General features: G+C 55.2%; 3 protein-coding genes across 3 annotated transcripts; 2 read left to right on the top strand and 1 right to left on the bottom strand.

Moving 5' to 3' along the window:
• Positions 1–170: 170 nt before the first annotated feature.
• CSUI_001654 (haloacid dehalogenase family hydrolase domain-containing protein) lies at positions 171–15,078 on the bottom strand. The gene is made up of 23 exons (XM_068061859.1): positions 14,818–15,078; positions 14,291–14,407; positions 13,348–13,469; positions 12,726–12,840; positions 12,212–12,393; positions 11,778–11,818; positions 10,988–11,139; positions 10,611–10,759; positions 10,041–10,115; positions 9,013–9,162; positions 8,673–8,735; positions 7,989–8,175; positions 7,361–7,536; positions 7,006–7,111; positions 6,312–6,432; positions 5,456–5,639; positions 4,633–4,764; positions 4,253–4,303; positions 3,603–3,780; positions 3,232–3,389; positions 1,969–2,066; positions 1,438–1,630; positions 171–732 (listed from the first exon to the last, which is right to left on the bottom strand). Exons 1-23 carry the CDS (start codon positions 15,068–15,070, stop codon positions 595–597), a joined length of 3,141 nt encoding a protein of 1,046 aa, XP_067926145.1. The 5' UTR covers positions 15,071–15,078; the 3' UTR covers positions 171–594.
• A 1,523-nt stretch (positions 15,079–16,601) lies between these two features.
• On the top strand, positions 16,602–18,755 carry CSUI_001653 (uncharacterized protein; the record flags this gene model as incomplete). Its single annotated transcript, XM_068061858.1, has 2 exons — positions 16,602–17,601; positions 18,652–18,755. The coding sequence occupies exons 1-2, from the start codon at positions 16,809–16,811 to the stop codon at positions 18,753–18,755; spliced, it is 897 nt and encodes a 298-aa protein (XP_067926144.1). The 5' UTR covers positions 16,602–16,808.
• Positions 18,756–19,033: 278 nt separating this feature from the next.
• On the top strand, positions 19,034–20,585 carry CSUI_001652 (uncharacterized protein; the record flags this gene model as incomplete). Its single annotated transcript, XM_068061857.1, has 4 exons — positions 19,034–19,042; positions 19,166–19,328; positions 20,177–20,252; positions 20,519–20,585. 4 exons carry the CDS (start codon positions 19,034–19,036, stop codon positions 20,583–20,585), a joined length of 315 nt encoding a protein of 104 aa, XP_067926143.1.
• Between the last annotated feature and the right edge of the window lie 865 nt (positions 20,586–21,450).

Here is a 21,450-nt window from a genome sequence, read left to right as displayed (position 1 = left end):
GCACTGAGGCAACTCGTTGTAGGGGTACTGGCGCCGAAGTGAGAGTAGATCCTCTTCAGTTTCTTTCGGCAAACATGATGGGGTGGTGCTAATTTGCGAGTGCCACCACTCCGCACTAGAGGAGATAGACAGCGCTGCACTCCTTTCAGCATACACGAGATCGCAATGATTACCGGTAAGCATGCGCAGTTAAGACACCGGCGGCTCTATGACCGGGACATACAAAGTACTGGAGCACAACCTAAGACAACTGTGTGATTCAAAACCGATAAAAGGTCGCGGCATTGAGAGATCTGACGCTTTCAGCCACAGTTTCTACTCGCCACACTGCACTCACATCGGAATTACTCATTTGCACAGTGAGCAATGTAGAGCCAGGCAGCACAGGGCAAGTAGACAGATCGGTCCGCTAGTTGAGCCGCTGGTCCGTTAACCTGATTCCAGCCTTTGGGAGCTACAAAGAAAAGAAACACAGACCGGAGGAACATTGCATGCTCCCTTTCAGCCGTCCGTTTCACCCACAGAGAACACAAACGTTGCAGAAAGGCTGTCGCCTCTTCGGCCCAACAGTCAGGCTTTGCTTGGTATCTCTCCCTAGGCAAGAGAATCTGCAACTGTTAGTAATGGTTGGCCCTCCCCCTGCTTGGGCGGCGTCGAGAGACCGTTGCGACAGGAATCAGTTTCTCCAAAAATTCCCGAGTTCTGTACTTTCTCCTTCCACTGCATGAGTGCCTGAGCACGAAAGAAGGACAGGATCACCGCTCTGTCTCCGATTCCGACTTATAGTACGGCCAGCCTCAGGTGTCGACATGGAAACAAGAACATCTCTTGTGCAACCTAGCCATCGTGCCCCAGACCGACATGTAGAAGATCCCTTTTTCAGCTAGCGTTTACATCTTCGTAGCCCTCTTAGCTTGGAATTCGTAGACTGTTCTGTTGCGGGATAAAAGCCTTGTTCACGCACCGTGGTTTATTAGTGCCTGTCTGTCTGTGCACACGAAGGGGTCTCTCGTCCTTTTCTTTTTATCTCTACGTGTAACAAGGAGCAACTTCGTCCCATTGCACCTTTCTTACGGCCGCGTGGCCGAATCTCTGTCAAGACAGACAGCTGTATCTATTCAACGAGATCACCTCCAGCGTGCTCCTTCTGGTTTGCGCGGCGCCGATAACGACATTCCAGCTGCTACTCAGACCCGTGAGCAGATGCACTCCCACCAGTAGATCACATGGCGGACTAATGTGGTCTCCAGTGAAAAAGAGAGATTCTTCATGGTACGAGTGAATGCCCGGGAGTGAAGTCTTTTCTTTCAGGCACACCACAACGGCAGGACAACACCTCCCTGGTCTCCACAGAGTGAAGTACGTCACTCGCATCCGAGCCGGACAAGAGAACACATGCGTCAGACGTGTTATCATCCGGTGCAGTCTAATTCTTACGTTGATTTTCTCCAGGGCTTGGTCAAGACGTCTTTGGGTATCTGTGGCCGTTGTAGGCTGCATGAAAGGTGAGTATACTGGAGCTGGTAAGCAGTTGAACGAGCCGCTAGCGGAGTACTGGAGCTTCCCGTCGCCTTGCCGGAACTCAGACATAGGGACGGAGAGCACGGGGCCACCTTTTGCGAAGGACTGTCTAAAAGACAAAACCGTGATACGGGCACGAGAGTTGCAGGTAAGAACCTATTGGAGAAAGTCTAGGCACTGTGAAAAAAAGGAGTGCAGCAGAACTGACGAAACGAAGCAAAAAAGGACCCAGAACAGAACTCGAGGGGTTCGTGAGCTCCGCTTCTTGAAACAAAGTTCACGGCAGAGTTCCACAAAGCCTTAAGGTGCTCTGCAGTCCACGTGCCGCGGTCGGCGAGGGCCCACTGGAGTGCAAGCTAGAGACTAGCGACCGCCCTATTCGGCACGGAAACTCTTAAACCTCATATAGTGCTGCGGCTGCCCTCATCGGTCTGATACCACGGTTACCTCTGGTGGTGGAGAGCGTCCTGCTGGTTCTGAACAACTCCGGCAATACCATCTCCATAGGCACGCATCTGAGCTTCTTTCCTTCTCTTTTTCAACTCCTGGAGATACCACGGCAAGCACAACTATAGAAGGATATGCTTGCTACCGACTGCGCCACGCACCCGCAAAGGATGCGTCTGTGAGTTTAAAGAAATCCGCTTTAAAAAAGCCATCAGGTCGTCCGCAGTATTCAGCTTTTCCTCCCGTAGAACACGGGGTTCACCAACATGAGATCAACTGCATCTGCATGCCACTCTCCTTCGAAGCATCAGCGCTAAGAAGGACTTCCATGTTGCAACGGGCATTTCGGTAGTTTTCGTAGAGCTTCCGTGCCCCCCTGCCGTCGGCTGACGGCCCGGCGCGCCTGCAGCGGCTCGCCAGCCAAAATGCATTGCAGACGGTGCGTAGTTTAAGTAAGCAAACACTAAGGTGCAGGAAAGTGTGCAGGCAAAGTGACTCACATCACGAGTGCGCATGCGAATATCCTACATGGAGGACACGCCCGAACGAAACGCCGCCGGCTAGTATGTCTACCACAAGTTACTGCGGGAACACGTATTAGCCTGCGGCATTTATTTCCTTTGGAAGCACTACTTTCGTCAGTAACGGCTTTAGACTGCGCTACGCTTGTCTAGTTCCATGTGCCTTGGGTCTGCCTTCGTGTGCACCTGTAGGTTGGTTGTCTCTTTTCTCTTTGTCCATAGTCAAGATTGCGTCTGGTTTCACACCTCTACGGACAACACGAATTTCTTCCCTGAGATTTGCCGGAAGGAGGGTGGCCCACCCGTGTGACTTTGGCACAGCAAGACACACCGACAGTAGGGTCGAGATGCCCACACACACATGTCACCGCTTGGAGGCGCCTGCCTCCTTGAGTACATACTATTTGGACAAGCGCGCGTCTCGCTTCTCGCACTCTACGAAAGTGTGGTACTCCGTCGACGGGAGCACGCACGCATCATGAAACCGGCAGATAGCCTTACGCCTGAGGAGTTCGTTCCTGAGTCGGAACACTCACTTCCCTGCGTTACGCAGCAGCCGGCACACTCACTCCTTCACGGGTGTCTGCTACGGAGGGGCGGGGTGAAACCGCACTGTAGTCGGGCGTGCGAGAGTGGTCTTGCTTGAGCGCCCACGTCTAGTGAGAAAACAAGTTTGGAAAACTCTTCTGTGCCGCCTGGACTCGCGAATGACTGCAGAGCATGCGCACAACTTGCCTCTTACCTTTTGAGCTTCCGTGTGTCGAATGCGCCCATCGAAACGCAGGAAGGAGCAGGAAGAGCTTTCACTGAAAAAGAACTTCACCACCATCACTTTCACAGCATCCATTGGAAGGAACCAGATAATGCCCCAGAGCCAGACGACTCCTGCATGCTGCCAGCCTGGACAGACCATATAGATGTACACGCATCATCTCGCGCGCAGTGAAAGTCCCGCTTTTTCGAGGGAGAGGCTGGTGCACCGTGAAAGCGAGTGTACTGACCGAGGATTGCGAGAGCACAGGGAGTTCTCGGCACAACCGAGAATCATGACGGCAAAAAAGGTCGCTACAAGAAGTAGAGGAGACTACGGTGGTAGCAATTTTGTCCCCTCACCGATTCCACGAACTCCAAACTCGGTGCCGTCATCCACTGAGTCAGGAAGGTACACGGAGAAGAACGTCATGAAGAGCATGCTGCCAAGACTGGAAAGCAAAACCACGATTGAGGGCCTCTCCGCTTTCTTTCTGTCGCACCAGAAGAAGGCGCTGTTAGACCTCGCGCTGAACATTGTCTGTAGACACGAATCACCCGAAGTAATGGGCTGCGAGTCCTTCACACCCACCTGCGCTACGAAGATGGCGCATGGGGTTGCCCGTGCGTGTTGCTGGTCGCCGACAAAGAAGGAATGCGCGACACAAGTACGAGAGAACGGACTGAGGTGCACGCGCTCAGTATCACTGGACGGTTCTTACAGCTAACACGGACGGACCCTGGCAACGATTACATACCCTAGCAACTGACAGCGTACTGGCCCGTATCCACGGATATATCTCCTGTACCTCCTTGAGTGTCCGAAGGGTGAACAATTTAGAGTGGATACCTGACCGGACTGGCTACGCCTCAGCGTAGATTATGATGAGCCGCCTCCCCAGCCCTGCCGGATCCAGAACGAAGCGGCGAGACAACAGCATGCACTACCACGTATTCGAGCAGTGAAGCCGCCCTAACCCTCCCACGGCCGGGAGAGAAGATTACAGCCTCACCAGCTGCACGATGATCCCTGCTAGCAGGAACACAGCCAGGTTCAGCTGGGACTGGGAACAAAAACACAGAGCCACTGGGAGGCCGAAAGATGAGCCTCCGCTGGCAAGCGCAAAAGGCTCGACCGCGGACGAAAATACAGCAATCCTGGAGCAGCGCGCTCCTGCACAGCGCCTCTCTGCATTTGATTCGTCCAGCTGAATGGTCACTTTACAACGTAGGCACTCCTGCGTTTAGTTGCAAAGCAGCCGGGGTGAAGAGTTTTCAAACGCACCGTCCTCGCAGGTGAGCCAGGTTTGCGTGGCGTGTAACAGGCATACCCGCGTCGCTTCTGTACGTGAAGGCGATACACAGCATCTTCGAAAGATATTCTGACGCTCACCCTGCTTATTGGGTCGCAGTTCCACGCAGACCAGAAGAGCGTGTTATCTTGTCGGGTTGGGCACGCGAGCAACGAGAACACAATGCACGCGACCGCACCTGCGCTTCCCAAAAATCCTGAAAGGCACACCGTCTGTTAAGGAGCACAAAAAACTGTTGTGCAAACGATGATCGCTTATTCTCGAAGGAGGATCCCAGTCAGCATAAAACCTGCGTGATTCAGATCGCCAGAGTTGCCCCTAAAATTTTCTGGCCCAAGAACAAATCGACAGCCGTCCGCTAAATAGCAGGTGAAAGCAGGTTCATTGCAGCTGTTAGTGCCAGTCGTTGCCGCCTTCAAAAAGGAAACTTCGCGACAGAGTTTCCAGAGAGAAAAATGGTGCAGCTGATTCGCAATATTTGGAAAGTCTGCCACTCTGGCCCACAGGACCTACTTCCGAAAACGGAAGCTAGAATGGGTGCGGATAGAAGGCATTCGCGCTGGAACAGTACTACGTATTTTCCTATAGACGGACTGACTCTTTCAGCTTGATCGCCTGCCGACCGAACCAAGCCCGGTCCATTGCTGACGTGGCGGGGTGTTCCTGCTTGAATCACTGAGGCCAACTTCAGCTGGAGGATCTTCCAACGTGCAATGCACTGCAGCATCCCTTCCGTTTGGTGCTTGCTACAGTGAGAGCCGGGCTGGGGTCCGGTCCACCTTCTGCCTACCCGCTGTCCCTTTCTGTAAAGACTGCAGTCGATTTTGTATTCTATCAGGGGCTGCAGACGAGCCCCGCATCTGTCTGAGTAACTTCTTCTGAGGTCTCATCACGAAAGCTAACCTCGACAGCCCTCCACTTTTCTGGCTTGTTGGAGGGAATGACGTGGTCCCGGCTGGTAGCCATCATTGATAGGTCATTTAGGAACTTGAGGAGTAGAAGACACCAAAGGGGTGGCGACACAACTTTCACCATCGCCGCCGTCCAGTAGAAGAGCAGCAGTAAGAGACTCGTGGCCGCGCGGAAGCTGCGTGTCAGTCAGCAGGAGAGCAGCCGCGAAACGCCAAGGCTCAAAAGCCCCCCCTCTCGGGCCGCGCCCGTCCGAAATAGTGAACTCGTGGTTTGTCTACGGCTTTAGGGTAAAGCGCCCCGATTCGGAGGGCTGCCCCACCTGGGTCGCAACAACCATTTCTGCATACACCTCTGTCGTCTTCCCTCTGAAGACGAGCCAGTTGTTACCCCCCAAGTGCTCCTTGTCTCTGTGGGGACTACAAGGTTGTCCGTTTCGCACCATGCGCAATTTCATCTAGCGCTCATGTGCTTGAGACTGGGAGGCCACCCTGGAGGAGGAGTCGTGCGGCACAGCAGACTTCACAGTCCCGATCAGGGCACAAGAAGCGCCAGCTCGCCTATCCTTCTCGTCGTGGTTGGCATTCCATGCAGGGAAAGAATGAGGTAACACGCTCCACCCACACCCAGCAGCATTGGATGTCTCCCTTCTAAATTGGCCAACTGTCTTGTCAAAGTATGTATCATCCGCACTACCCTGCGTTCCTCTGAGCCCCAGGCAAACATGATGCGACAAAGACCACCCACCGTCTACGGCAGAGCGCACCGCTGCGCGGGTCAGCTTGCATACAGCAAATATTGTCTGTACCAGTTGATTAAGGCCGCGCTTTTTAACGGTGAAACAGCTTACACGACGTAGTTGCGAAGTCTCTTGAAAATGCATCGGCTGATTACAAGAGCTTTGATTATCGTCGAGAGGCCCGGCTCGAGCAGTATGATATCCGCTGCCGCACGGGCTGCGTCGCTGGCACCTGCGGAAAAAAAACAGGATGACCGTCGCAGTCGCTCAGAAACAAGCTTCATGCAGAAACATGAACAGCGCTACTCGGGAGCAGAAAATGATCTGTCTCGTCAACCGGCGACCGGGAATGCGTGCTTGTAGCGCTGCTGGTGGGCATGTTGCATTGCCTTCGGACAGTCCCGGGTTTGGTCTTTTCCCCCGCGAAAAAGATATAGGCAAACAGCAAGGACTGGATCAGTCAGACCCGCGGAACTGGTTACTGCGGTAAGGACGAGGCCTGTTCTGCGACTGTAAGTGGTGCAACTCTGTGACGGCTTGTCAGCAGGACTTGCTGCTGCCCTGATCTACCGTTTCGGGCCGTTGACCGTTCGTGCCAAACAACTCTCCAAAGGCAGCTGTAGTGCCTCTAGCTGATTTGAGTGCAACGGTGAAGCGATAAAGAAGGTTCAAGAGTGTCGCAGAGTTTCGTTGCTGGCTGCAAGTATGGGCACGTGTGCCAGCGAAATTTGAGCCATGTTGCAGTGGTGTTATCGGCCCCAGCCATATTTCGTCTTAGTAATCTACGCTTATGGGCTCAGCACACCTGCTACAGCAATACCGACGTCCGCCTTCTTTAGGGCTGGACCGTCATTCACGCCGTCTCCCGTCATGCCGACCATATGCTTCTCGCCTTGGAGGGCCTTGACAATCTGACAAACATGCGCACTCGGAAACGGAAACGTGAGCCCGAGAGTGGGGACAGCGGAAAGAATGGACGGACCGTCGCGTCTGTAGGTGCCGCCAATGCGTGCGTGACACGTGAGAGACTGGCGGCACCAGCTCGCCCATGGAACAGGGGGTCGCCCTGTACATGTGTACGGCTGTGTCCCCGAGTACTAAAGGTTGCTGCTAAAAAAACACGTTTCACAGCCGTCAGGGCTCGGCGCGCCATCCCTCACCAGGAATTTGTGCTCCGGGCTGACGGACGCAAAGCCGTTAACAGATTCAACGAGCTTTCCAAATCCTCCAACTTTCGTGGCAAGATCAGCTTCTCCTGACCATGCCTCTTCACCAAGCACGTTTGTTCCCATATTCAGTCGACGGCACGTCTCAACAGCGATAGCTCTTTGGTCCCCTAGCATTGCAAATAGGCAGGCACACCCGGGGCTCATTCACATTGCCCGACATAGTTTCGCGCCCTCGCATTGCTCGGTGCGCTCGAACAAAGCAACGTGGCTCCTGCTACAAAACTGGTGCACTGCACCTGCAACGGGTACTTGCACACACGTACTAGTGGATGCATCTTTGCACAATCGTCTTAAGCTCAGAGGTTGCAAAGAGCAGGTGCTCAAGCGCTTGGGCCCGTTCGTTCTCCCCTCGCTATGGGGGCAGCTGCCTGTCGACGCCTCGTGCCACACCTCTCCTCATCTCACTGACTCGTACTGTCTGTATGACTCGGTCGGCTACAATCGAAGGGAGGGCGTCTTGTGGCTGACCCCCTTGATTTCCCCCGTAGAGCGGTTCAAAAAAAATCTCCAGGACTGTTTTCTGTCGGAAAAAGCGGGAGTTTATGTGGTGCCCGCGTACCAGTGAGCATCTTCACATCAACACCAAGAGCCATCGCTTTCGCAACAGTCTCGGCCGTATCGGTTCTTGGCGGATCTAGCATCGAAATGAGCCCCATGAGCTTGAGCGGCCCAGCGACTGCTTCTCCATTTTCGCCAAGAACGGCGTCACAGACAGCAACGCCCAATGTTCGAAGGCCCCTTGCTCCCTGGAAGAAAATGCGTACGGGAAAGGGCACGGGCTTCTGCTGTGGCATTACCGGCCCCCGGAAAAGTAAGGGTCACAAGCTGCAGCAGGGGAAGGGGCGCGAGGTCGCCCTGTCTCGCGCAACTCGGCCAAGCGCAAACGCCTGTGTTCCACAGTACCGCGTGATGCTGCCTCTCTCGTAACCCGCACTAACTGTGCTCGTTGCAAGAAGCCAAACCAACAACGGCGAAGTAGAATGGTCGCTGGCGCCACAGCTCAGGATTGATCCAGAGTTTAGATGGTAGCTGCGTCTGCGTAAGGACGCAGCTGTCGCGGCAAAGAGAAGCACCCCCGCAACCAGGAAGTCGTACTCCACTTTTTCTGGGGCTGAGTATATCTCTTCCCCCGTTGAATCACTCTCTTCTGAGCTTGCCTGGTTTCCTAGCCCTTGCTGGTGCGGGTAGGGGGGCGCAAAAAACTGGACAGACGGAGCTGAACGAAACAGTGGTATCCCCGTACCTGCTGGTTCATTTTGGCTTCAAATGCTTTCACAAGGTGAGAGCTGCCCTCGTCGAGCATGCGCTTCAGGGCACAAAACATGGGAAGATGGAGACAGGAGAGTGGCCACAGTACGTTTCAGCACTTGGGTAAGGTGCGGCGGACAACCTGGTGTAATTGCTTGCTGAGGTCTGNNCCTCAGCAAGCAATTACACTGCCGCAAGGTGGCGCGCCGTGGTATTGTTTACCGTGCCGTGTCGAACTTGAGGCAGCATGAGACGTGCTGATTGCGAGCAGCGTCAGATCACGGATCCACGAGGACCCCTTGGGTTGGCAGGTCGGATAAGGGAGAGAGCGTCACTGTGCGGATTCCAGAGAGAAAGTCCTGTGGCCCGCCTACCAACACAATCTGAGGGGCGCCTTTGACAATGATTTTCACTTGACCATCGGGGAACCGGACGGTTGCTTCGCTTCGTTTGTCGACAGGATTGAAAGGTACGAACTTGAGGATCTGTATTCACGGGACGGGGAAAGGACGTGTTGAACAACCTCAGTTGTTTAGGGGCCTCGGAGCCACCTGGTGCTGCTGTCACGTGTCCCTCCAAGACTGGATAGTTCCCACGCGATACGAGCCTCCTATGACGCCCTGGCAGCCTACGGGTGACCGGAAGCAAGGCAATCGTGTCCTCTGGTTTCTCGAAGCTGTTTAGATGGCCTATCGGCACATTCTGGAAGCAAGATTAGCCGGGGCTGCTGGTGATGCTTTGGGGCTCGACAGCCCAGCCGCCACTGAAAGGCTGCGGAGACTTCAAATCTCTACTGCGTGAGCGATGAAGACCAGAGAGCACGGTCGTGTCCAGCCCCCTTCTCTCGCCACAATCTGTAAAGGCAGACGAGACGGCTTTCTTTCATTAGTTTCGGAGTAAGGGATCCGTTGTGACCGCGCGGGATGCCGGGTCGCAGTGTTTCTAATAAACTGAAAAGAATTCTTCTCTTGCCTTCAACGCATGATTTCTTTTACCTTGTAGTCACTGAGGTCAGCAGATTCCTGCGCCGCAAGGATCGCCCTATCCAGTGGCTCCTGCGAAAGGCAGCAGTCTTAGCCGCAACTCGGGTGATAGCATCCACGGATTCTCCTTGCAAACACTGGTGTGGGTGTATCGGCACGCCCGGCGACGCGGTTGCCGTGGGAGTACTACGTCGCAAGTGGAGTGGCGGGCGAGTCTTGGAGCAAGGAGCGTTCAGATGCACGCCGCGCAAGTTTCCGAAGGAACTGAATCCGGTGCAATGCGCTGAATGAGAAGCTTTCAGAGCTGTGTGCAGAAAGGCCTGATCCTATTTCGTGTAGAGTGTGGAAAAGAGCAGACAGAATTCCACTCCCTCACGTACCGGGTTTTCGTGCTTTGAAGCTAAGGAAGCATAAAGAAGCACCTCGTCCTTCGTAAAGCCTTGGGCTTCAAGGATCTACAGCGTATATCTCCACAGGGAAAACTGTGTTAGTGTGTAGCAAACGCATTCCGAAGACAAAACTCCTGCGGAGCCGGGGTCTTCCTGGCGCTTCGAGAGGACAAAAGGCGCCCATCCTTTGAATCCGCACTCAGCGGTCCGTGCTAGGGCACGCATCACCGTAGTATCTACGAAGACCTACGTCCTAACTTGTCGAGAAGTGACGAGAACGGCTAGCAGCTGAGAGCCGCGGAACGTAAGCGCGAAACGTGCACCATCAGTCGCCCAGATGCGCGCCAGATTCAGCTTAGATAGGTGCATCAGTGCCGTTCTCCAAATCCAGCGTGATGTGAGCGGAGGTTGTCCCGGTATGCACTGCGAATACTGGCTGAGTGGATGGCGCCGAAAACCGAACGCGTAGAGAACCACTAAGGGAGGCGACCCTTCCCCCCTCCCCCCCGAAGAGTTGAGCAGCGCACTCGACAAAGGGACAGGGGCAGTCTCGTGCCGTACTTCTTCTCTATCAATGACAAGTTGATTAAGGGTCAGCGTGCCGGTTTTGTCCGTGCACAGAATGTCCATTCCTGCAAACTCTTCGATGGACGACAGTCGAGCCACAAGGGCTTTTTCTTTGCTGAGCTCGAGGGCGCCGTTGGAGAGCACTGCCAAACAGAGAAGATGACCACAGATTTGGCCGTCGATGCTTTCTTACACGGAGGCGACTTCTCACCGCGCGTGGAAAGGGTTGGCGCCGATTGAGACAATAGTAGCTCATCTGCAAACGTCTTATTTCTCGTGAAGCCATGGAGACATAGTAGCGCTGAAGTCACCTTGAGTGCCGGTGAACGACTACCCTGCAGAGGCCTATTATGTCCCCAGCTCCGACGGACCTGCAGCGGTTACAAGGGGCATAGCCGAGGGTAAGATGGAACAGAGCAGGGCCATCGCGAAGGCAAAGGCTCGGTACCAGGGCACATCGTCCCGGAAAATTTGAACGAACATCATCGCGAGACAGAAGACCGCGCCGATGCCGCATATCATCCTGCCAGAAGAGAAGTCGTTTCGCGCAAAACACTCGGGTGAAGCACACGCCTGAGGCCAGTGTTCCGACGACGTTGCTTTTTTCACTGCGGCGGGAAACTCCAGACTGTGGTTCCCGTAATGCTGCCGTGGCAAAAGCTTCGGTGCTGCTACCTTTGAATGATACGAGAAAGGCCGCGCTGCGCGGAGAGCCGCGGCCTAAGAAAGCACAGCCCCTTCGCAGAAGGGGGACGCCAGGAGTGCGGCACAATGGCAACCGTGTAGGCAAATCCGTGGGGAGATACAACAGCTTCCTTTAACCGGCAGACTCGACCAGCTGACCATTGATGCCGAACAAATGGACTGAGTCCCGAGTTCCGCTACAGTCAAGTGCTCTGCATCCCTGTTCAAACCCTTTGGCACCGCCGTTTCCTGTGAGACTACTGCTGCACACTGAAAAGGGGAAGAGTTACATCGCACGGCGGTGAACGGGGGCGCGGGAACAGGGGGGTGCTCAAACGTGTCTTCGACACTTCGTGATGTGGCTGCGAGGATCCTGGTGACCTTTCTCCTAAAAGTCTGCCGTCGGACCCCGACTGGCTTGAAGTATATACAGCATGCACTCGAGGAGCTGACACTGATTATGCTCCAGCACTTCACCTCGCGGCCGCCTCGAGGACTCTCTTCAAGTTCCCTTTGCTCTGTTAGACAATTTCAGGAACGGCATGACGGGTAGCACAGACGAAAAGCGCTGACTTTTCACCTCACTCCAGCTGAGGCCTTCAACCGTCTCGAGCGATATCGTGTCTCGGGTCGAACGCTCTCGCTGGCCAAACTGCTCAGGCCCAAGCTGGAACGAGATACATAGACAGCCATCCGCTGAAACAGCGAGCCGTAGTTGCGCCGCGCCACACGCGGTTGTGGTCCACTGGGTGCGGTCCGCACCCGGGCGAAGTCAACTGCAGTACAGCTAAGTCCTATCTAGCACCCGACCCAGCTGCGTCCATGGTCCTAGAAATTCCACTCTTCGCCAAGCCCCCAGTTTCGGCAAGATCCCTGGAGACGCGTCGCAGGTCCAGGTTGCACGTGCTTACGTCGGTCTTGCCCAAAAGCTCGAGGGCTTTGCCAAAAAGTGTATCACATCCTGTTTTCTCCACACGTAGGCAAAGCTCTCCGCTTTGAACAACCGCGCCCTGCAGAATCTCATCTCCTCGTCCCTTCGTGACCGCCAGAGACTCCCCTGTGAGCGACGATTCGTCCACCAGGATCGGCAAGCCTGTGCCCCAGACAACACTCAGCAATCGCAGTCTCGGTGGTTTCTTTTGGGTTCTTCTCGGGCATCCCATCCAGACAGTCCGGGAGCGATGGATGGATGTCACTTCGGAGTCACCTGTCGTTCCCCTTCAGTTGGTCGAGTTCAACGCCGATGCGCGGGACCACCACGGCAGCCTGCTTTTCCCCAAGTCTGCCTATTAGTCATGGGCCACCGCTTGTGACACAGAATAGCCGACGAAATCTGTTCTTCCTGTCCTCTGAACCTCTGAGCCTCACGGCAAAGTGGCATCGTCGCAATCTTTCCTGTGAAGCTGGGATGTGCAAAGTACTTACCTTTTCCGACTAGTGTGCCGTCAGCAGGAATGATGGTCCCTCCTTGCAAAGAACAGATGTCACCTGGCACCAGCTCTCTTGTTTGCAGGGTGACCCATTCACCATCTCTTTTGCACTGGCAGACAGGAGAACTGCAAGTATGGAAACAGGCCTCACATGAATGCGCTTTTGCACTGTTCAGCAGCTGCTTGCGAGCTCCACTCTTGCTTATGCAACGAGTCACTGCCAGGCCGCTTCGAGCGTCGGAGCACCACAACACGTGGAGGTGGCTTTCTTGCGCATCACAGAGCTAGACTCCCTGCGGAGGCGGAGGTGCCTGCTGAGGGCCGAGCCTTTTGTATGTGGGTCACTGTAACCTCCCGCCGAGCGCTACAGCCACGGCGTCTGTAAGAGTGGACGAGAACGGTGTTCAGTTTTCAGATGTGAGCTACACCTAGGGTACGCCTCTTCTTCCATCGTTCGCTCGAACTGGAGGGCACCGCAGCGGGTAGTTCTGATGGTGGCGGTCGTGGGAACCGTTTATTCGGGGATGCTACTGAATTCTTATTGCCGATGAATCGGTCACGACTGTCGGGTAGACAGGCAGCTAACAGCGTTAACTGCGCAAGTGGCGCGGGCTAACTTGCCTAAGCTTCTTCAGCTCCCCGATGGCATTCCCGGTGTTCCTGTCAGTAATATATTCAATTACGATGATCAGAAAAAGTTCGATGACGATCGCAAGCAGGCTGAAGAAGTCTCTGTCGCCTGCAAGCATGACAGTGCGTGGTTTGATGCTTAGATTGTGCTTTGTGAGGACAGAAGGGACTTGACAGAAGCCTGCCGGAATGAGTTTTGTACGGGTGGGTCATAGATAGTACAGAAGGAAGCGACGAAAACACAGAGCACCGATTCCCTACTTCTCGAGCGAAGCCGCGCACAAAAGAGAACTCCGTCTCTTATCTATGGCGTAAAGGAGTACTCGGGTGAAATGACAAATGGGAGAGCGTGTACCCGGAGAACCTTTCATATCAGCGGCGAGCCAGTTGACAAGAAACTCACCCACTTTCCACCGACTGTGATTCAGATCGTGGTGCCACGGCGGTTTACACTGAGCAACAAGCCTTCCTGAATGGAGCTCTAGGACGCCACGCATTTTTCTGGTGTTTGTCGTGCCCCACGGCATCGGTTAGGAGGGGCATCACCAAGCTATCAAACACCTAGCTCGTACGCTGCCATGCCCGGCGTGGCTCAGCTGAGGGTCCAGCCCGTATATTACCTCCAACGCCACAACAATGGTCTGTTTAGTTTTCACCTTGGAAAAAGCAAGATGCTACATCGCTATTTCGGAATTTGCTAAGAAGGGACGGACTCAAGGGGTGCTCCTTCAGCTGAGCCGGTGCACTGCTGTCAAGGCACGGGCCCGGAGCCTTGCGGGTGTACTAGTGAGCACCGGCCGGTAAGGAGTTACGTGCTACAACGCTACAGGCCGTCGTTCGCGGCCCGCGTTCGCCCGTGGCGTTGTGGGCGTATGCTTTTCGCGTGCTGGATGACGCTGCCTCGTCTGTTAGTGCTCAGCATGCCTGTACCTGACGCGCCGGGGACGGCTGCGATTAGGATTGCAGTCAGGATCATGACAATGGGTACTACTCCCAAAAAATAAGAAAGGAACGTTAGCACAGGAGACTTCGGCGCCGCGCTGATCTCTGCAAGCAGACAAGAGTGAAGAGGGTCCGCTACAGCAAACAAGTGGGCCAGTCCAGATCGGCATTTCTCCCCCTTCGGCACTGGGACGGTTCACGGCGGTGAACCACTACTCTGTAGTCGGTGAAGGTACCGTCGATCTTTGCGAGCTCGTTAAGACTAGGAGTGTCACAAGCTTGGTGAAATGAAAACTCACTCTGCATCTGAATGAGGACACCGAAGGAACTCAATGGCAGTAGAAGCTTCCTGCCCGGTTCTCTGGCGTGCTGTGATTATGTGGGCAAAAAAGGCGGGGCTCTCTTATGCCACTGCTGCGGACACCCCGCTGTTGTGTCGTCAGACACGAGACTGTTGGTGACAGATCTCTCGAGGCTACCGGGACACATGGCAGAGCACACAAATCCTGACTCACCATTGAAGCCGACAGTCTTTTGAAGCTTCTCCGCCTCTTCTGTTGTCAGGCCTGCCGTCTCCTGCTCAAAATCTTCAGACTTGGTCCTTAGCGCACTCGGCTTGCACTCATTTGGACTGCCAGGGGAAGGCCACAGGCTGCGGGCACTCCCAGGAGACTCCTCTTCGACCAAAAGGGAGATATCACCAACACGCTGTACAGCGTCCGGGCCATCGCCGTACGCTTCCAGCAAGTAAGGCTCCTCCCGGCTCATGGTGTGACCTCAAGGGAGCTGTCAGGGCAAAACTATTGTTGTGCATGAGTCTCCACCATGCCAGATAGGCGTTAGCGGCAAGTTAGACTTTTGAGAAACGAAGTTTATAGATCATCTCCTTCCGGGGAAGCAAGGGGCCGCGTTGCTCGACTGGAATACTCTGTTACGAAGACGGGAGCTGGGTGGTGGCGTCCAAGTCAGAATTCCGAGCTCAGATCGCGGAACTCTGAGGAATCTTCTGACGCACTCCGCTTGGTCACAGCACTGCTTGACAGGAGGGTTCCGTTCCTGAAGACTGTATGCAGCCGCTGCAGATCTGTCAGGAAAGGTGTACCGCAAGTCGCCCCCAACCTGGGGCCTTCCAGTCCCAGTACAGCCGTGGTCGTGACGTTCGTGTACAGAAGCGTTCGGCTGCCGCCCCCCAAAGCGGGCCCCGCACACACGCATTCCCTTGTCAAACTGTGAGGCAGAGTGGGGACAGTCCACGGAACAGGGGACGAGATCTTGAGCTCCGTTTTCTCCACTCTTTTTTCTCTCTGTCCTGCGTGCGCGCGCGAGGAGAGACTCGACTTTTTCGGGCTGTGCCCGAGCAGAAACGGGACAGCAGAAGAATGGCAAGGGAAACCCCCATGCACGTCGGAGACGGGGTTGATTCGCGAAAGCAAGCAGCTCAGTTCTCCACTCTGCGGCCTCGAGGTCGAAAAAGAAGTGGCATGTGGTAGAAGGAACTCACACCCAGAAAGGTGGAAATCCTCCTCTCTCGCCTCTGCACTTCGGACAGCGGTCTGCAACCACGTGCTTCACCAGTGCAGGGGTTGCCGACCGGCATGAAAACTGCGGGCTCTCTTTCGCGCGCCAACGCGGGGAGCTGGTAGTGGCAGAATCGAACTCAGCCCTGCCGGCATCTCCAAGGCGTGTAATAATAAGGCACTGGTCTGAACTCCCGAGTTACCAAGAGGTCTGCAAACTTCAGCAAGGCTTTAGCGAGGAGCTTGGCAGCCGGGGTCATCGAGAAATATGGGACCTCTGCGCTTTAAGTCCACGGTCCGCGGCTCAAACACTGCGCTGAGTGGCCCGCTGACAGGGCAGCTACGTGACCCGCTCCAAAAGGCAGCAGCGGGACACTGCACTGGTCCGGCTCTCAGATGCTATGGATCTGCGTGCTTCGCCACCACACTTCGTTTTTTCCTGCTGCACTGACTGGAGGTGCTCGCCCAACAATGATGTTATGACACCGGTCACCGGGGGCTAAGTCCGTGACCTCCCTGGTGCTGATGCGCTAGTTGCGGGGTCTCGCGGGCCTCCGTCTGAGTGCCGGCGGGCGTTCTGCAAACACACTTCCTTGTTCAATATGTACGGCCAAGCCATCGAATCGTTAGGGCTTCGGCCTCCTGGCGTTACGCTGCCGGGTCTCGTGACTGCAGTTCCTGATAGTTTGCCGTTCCCCGATATGCCGCCTGGGACCGTCCCTGGATCATTCGCCCCGCGACGGCCGCCGAATTCGTCGACATTGCCTCCACCTCGGGTGCAGGTGCCCGCGAATCACGGAAACGTCGCAGCTCTACCGCGAGTGCAGCTGTACGGTTCCGCCGCCCCTTCTGCTGCGCCGGGAGGCGTCCGTTGTGCGTCACTGTCAAATTCTCAGTCTGCGCGTAAAGGGACAAGAGACCGTCTTGGTTCTGTCACTGCAGGAATAAGCGAGGCACTATCCTCTGCGCGGCGGGCCTCTGGAAGCATAATGCAGAGTCTGACTTCCCGCGGCAGCCTGCTGGCGGGCAGAGTTGGCGCGAACGGATCCGTAATGCAGGGGGCCGCTTCTCTACTCAGGGGGAGCTTTTCTGAACTGGAAAAAGGGACCGACCAGAACATGAGTCGCCGATCGAGTGCCTCGAAAAGAGGAAAAGGGGAAAGCAGAAATTCATCAGTAGCAACCCGGCAGAGATCACTGGACGAGCCGGAGGAGTACTCGATATACTGCGGGGCCGCTGATGGAATCTCGCAACCGTTGCAGTCCATTGAGATTTTCGGGGAAGCTAGCAGGCGAGCTGCGGAGATCAGGGCTCAAGCTGCCGGCTACCGACAGACACAGGAAGGCCTGCGCTCAATTCTAGTGCCCCCTGGGACACAAGTGGGTGGGTGGCGGAACTCTGGCAGGTCTAACCCAAATAGGGTCAGATTCACGGAGACAAACGAGCTTCGCGAGTACAGTCCAAGCGACGACTTCCGCAGTCACAAAGAGCGAGCCCTCGAGGCTCAGCCTCGTCTGGCCACACTTCGTGGCTTCCTATTTCGGTATCAGACAGACAGGCAGCAGGTACAGGCGTTGACCGACGTTGTGTCTGCCTCAGCGGCAAACACGACCGTCCTGAATACCCACATCGCAAAGTGTGTGACCGTGATGGACGAAGAAGAAGCAAAAAAGAACAGGCCCCGGGCAAAGAAAGAATCACCTGAGGAGGCACAGCGAAGAATTGAAGAGGCATTTGAATATCACCAAAACCAAGCACATAGACGTCAACAAAAAGTTGCAGGTGAGCTGGTGTCCCCGCTGGACACGCCGAGTATTCCTAACATTTTATCGTGCCGCAGCCGGTAGACCCCTCGTTGACTGGACTCAGCGGCGTCTTTGCGGGCACGGTACGGACACACCTGAGGGTCACCCGGTCATCGCGCGCTTGCTGGGTAAAGCAAAAACGGGGTGGATTCTCCCTGTTACGATGCAGTAGCCCAGGGCAACAACAATAAGAATCAGGGTACTGCCGGGTGGCACCTACCGTTAATTCACAGGCCGTTAGGTCCCGCCATACAGGGACAGAATGCCGAATGCATCGTTTGCGGCACGTCGACGGTCGGTTGTTTCTTACAGCCTACTTGTACACGTGCTCCGCGTTCATCGTGCTCCTTGTTGTCTCAATCATCGCCCTCCTCGTGATCTACATCCAGGACAGTCTGACTTTGGACAGGCCGCGATGCAATCCGACCGAGTGGTCCCCGTGGTCCGCTTGTCCGGCGACCTGTGGCGAATCGCTCTCTGTCCGGACAAGGGCGGCCGGGGTATGCAGCCAGGACACTGCGGAGACTTTTTGCGTGGACCACCGTGGTTGGATGATGCAGAAGAGTAGTCAGCGACACGTACTAGAGAGACATGGGGAGATGATCGGATCTCTTTTTCAATAGTAGCCCCCCAACCGGGTTCAGCGGCTTCTGCAAGCAGTGTAATCAGGCAAATTTTGTTTACCTGCCCCTGCTTTCGTTTTTCCTGGAGACTGAGGGCCCAAACAAACAGCGGAGCAGTTGATCAAGACAGAACAGCTAGTGCTTGCACGCTCGTACAGTTTTCAACAGATCGCCTTCGCAACGGTTCGCTGATGAGCCACCTCACCCTCCGACAACCACCCACCGTGTCTCGCAAGACGTGCCATGACTTCGCAGTGTGGTGTTGACTCTGTCGCGCTTGTGAGAGATTTGAGTGACGGGCTGACGAACACGGTTCCGATTTCCCACGTCAGTACTCCGCAGAAGTAAGCACAGCAGTTAGGACACTCCCTTGTGTTTGTCTTGTCTGCCTGCCGCTACATCAGGCGGAGTCTGCCCAGGGGTGTCCCGCTCTGATGCAGGCACGGCCCTGCAGAGGAACATGTGGCTATATCTCCATCCGAGCGGAAACGGCCAAACCAATGACTAATGAAGCAATCGGCAAGTTCCCGAAGTGCGCTCGTTCCCTCCTTTCGGCAATAGAAAAGGTTAGACATAATGGGAGAACACCATCCCTTGCACCAGGGGAGCCGTCGCTCCCATTTCCATAGTAGGAAAATAGTCAAGCAACCTATCTTGTGCTGACCTACTCTGCGCTGCCCTGAATCGGCTAAGGCCGAGATCGAACTCCCCCCGTGGTCAGCGTCGCGGCAGCCTAAAGCGCCTGGAAGTCAGGTGGCTAGAGGCCGCTGTTGTAGGGCACAGTGGATGAGCCTGGTGGGGCTGTCAGGCAGCCCAAAACTGTAGCCGCGTCCCTCGGAGGAACCGGGTCGTTATTCTCATTGGCTGGTTAACTCAAACAAGCGTAGGTTGTGCTGTGGTTCTTGGGTTTGGCTGCAGGCCATCAACCTCGCAAGGGTGAAAACGGCGATGACAGTCCGTGGAATCGACTACACATTAGACCGACGTTTTTGGGAACTCCAGTTACACTACCAGCCAGTTAACGACACGCATAACATCGGAGTCACCGGAGGAGGAACAGATTCTCGAGAAGTTATCAGCGGTGCGGAAAGTCAGGGTTCATTCTTCGTAGAGCCTCTGCACGGCACAACTACCACGGCGGGCATGTCCATTTGCTCGGGTGGTCACTGCTTTCCGAATTTGTGCGAGGGTTTACCGCTGGACCCGCCACTGGCCACCTGAAGTTTTCCGGCGTTTCTCCGAGCCTCTTGATTTCCAAAGTCACACTCATTTTCCAGCCTAGCGTGACCACGAGCCTCCGAGCACTGTTGCAAAAGCGTGTGGTTGCAAAAAGGCTTATTATCTCGTTGTTTGTCGCCGACTCAGTCTTCTACAGGAAGATCATTCACAGCTGTAGGCAAGAGGTCCTGACTCTCCACCACCACGACACCACGAGCCCGCTTCTCCGCCGTGAAATGCATTGTAGGCTCGTGATCGAAGCGCCCGAGCTTGACTAGCAAGCGACTATATTTTGCTTGGAAATAAAGTTTCATCAATACTTCGGTTGGTGAACCACCCTGACATGCTCAGGCGTCTGATACAATCGGCTACTGGCAAGTAGAGGCGTAGGGTCCTTACTTAGTAGTTCTGCAGAGTACGGTGCCAGGTGCACTTTGTGCTCGTGTCTTGTCTGTAATGTATATATATTTATATAGTTATGGATAAGACACTGTCAGGCGGCTCATATTCAGGACTGTGACGACTGTTTAGTACCTCCAGCCTTTGAATGTGATTAGCAGCACTCGCGCTCCCCAATGCCGACTATGCCACGTCAGGCCCAAGGAGTGTGGGAAATGTGGAGCTCGAGTAGCGGTCTAAGTCTTAGGAAACTCTCTCGCTATGCCCCCTAAGAATCCACGTGCGTATCTCGTGTGAATGGTTGTTTGGCAGAGCTTCGCAAAGGGCTGGCAGACAAGTTAAGCTCTATTTCCGCGGCCTTTGCGAAATGTCTCCCGGCCTCTGAGAGGTATCTCCTCTCAGGTGGCACTGCGAGCAGTAAGCACTCCGTATGCCACGTGCACCCACACAGAAATAATTTCACAAGCGGAGTGTTCCGACTATATGTCATCACCCGTGGACGGCGACCGCCTTCTCTCCGGATCCGGTTACGCCGTCCACGGCTCTTTTCGTCGTCTTGATACTTTGCGCGCAACCTCACCAAACAACGGGTGAAGCTTCAGTTGGGGGCTCCGACTCCTGTTCGCCCTGTCGAATTGTATACGCCATCTGCAGCTGCCCTCGGGCTCCTGGAAATACTCCCCGCGTGCGAAGTGTGGAGTGCAAACGCCGCCAGCGGTGAGATCACATCGAAACCAAGGGTTCTCGGCAAGCCCCGCGGCGTCCTGCTTGAGCCCGTCAAGAGACACGAGGAAAAGCAAACTCGTTTTCGAATGTGTCGGGCAAAACATGTGCCAGTCGCGCCAAAGAAACGATGGGCTGTCTTCGCGAGTCAAAACATGGAGCCAGCTTCGATTTCGATTTTGCACCTTCCTGACCTCAGGCTGCCGCTGCCACGTCTCACCCTGGTCGGAGTGGTCAGGATGCCCCGAGGTCAGAGAAAAAGCTCTGCGGATCCGTGCTCTGCCAGTAAGTTGTTCGCACCTCCGACTTGGAGACACGCGCGGCAAACCCACGTTTTCTTCGCGAGACCGTCTGTTCCGCTAAGGCGGAGCAAGCAAACGAATGTGCAGCCGACTTGCTGTCTTTTGTTAACATCGCGGTCCATGGCTATAGTGCTGTTCCCAGTTTCCGAAAGACCGCAACAATAGCATACTCCACCCCTGGCCCCATGTGTCGAGGACGACTGAAATCTCGAGTACTGAAGGGAGACCGTCGATGGCGCTGCGTAATGCGGGAGCAGTGGCGATATCCGGACCTCGCTATCTGACGCTGGGAATGCGTACAGACAGGAGAGGCGTGCCTCCCGCTGTCGGAGACCAGGTCTTGCATCGGCAACGCCGTAGAATGCAGTAAGGAGGAAGCCCACAGCCCAGGCAGAAGTGCGACTCAGACACCACGAACGTGTCAGCGGGCAGGCTTTGTCCATCTGGCGCGACTGGCTCTTCTGAAACTATCTTGGGCGCTCTGCAGCACAGCTCGAGACGCATCTGCAAAGCGGCGTCGATCTGGCCGATGAGCCTACCCAGCATCGTGTCCTGACAAGC

Source organism: Cystoisospora suis (assembly GCF_002600585.1).
Source record: "Cystoisospora suis strain Wien I chromosome Unknown contig_671, whole genome shotgun sequence".
NCBI lineage: Eukaryota > Apicomplexa > Conoidasida > Eucoccidiorida > Sarcocystidae > Cystoisospora > Cystoisospora suis.
The sequence above is the reverse complement of the archived record's forward strand: the minus strand, read 5'-3'. Positions and strand labels throughout refer to the sequence as shown.

What these genes read in the sequence shown, in the direction of transcription:
- CSUI_001654 (XM_068061859.1), bottom strand. Translation starts at nt 15,070, where the DNA reads ATGAGCCGGGAGGAGCCTTACTTGCTGGAAGCGTACGGCGATGGCCCG. An exon ending in CTTCAAAGCACGAAAACCCG is followed by an intron (nt 9,163 to 10,040) that starts GTACGTGAGGGA and finishes CCGTGAATACAG; the next exon opens with ATCCTCAAGTTCGTACCTTT. An exon ending in GCCCGGAGCACAAATTCCTG is followed by an intron (nt 7,112 to 7,360) that starts GTGAGGGATGGC and finishes CATGTTTGTCAG; the next exon opens with ATTGTCAAGGCCCTCCAAGG.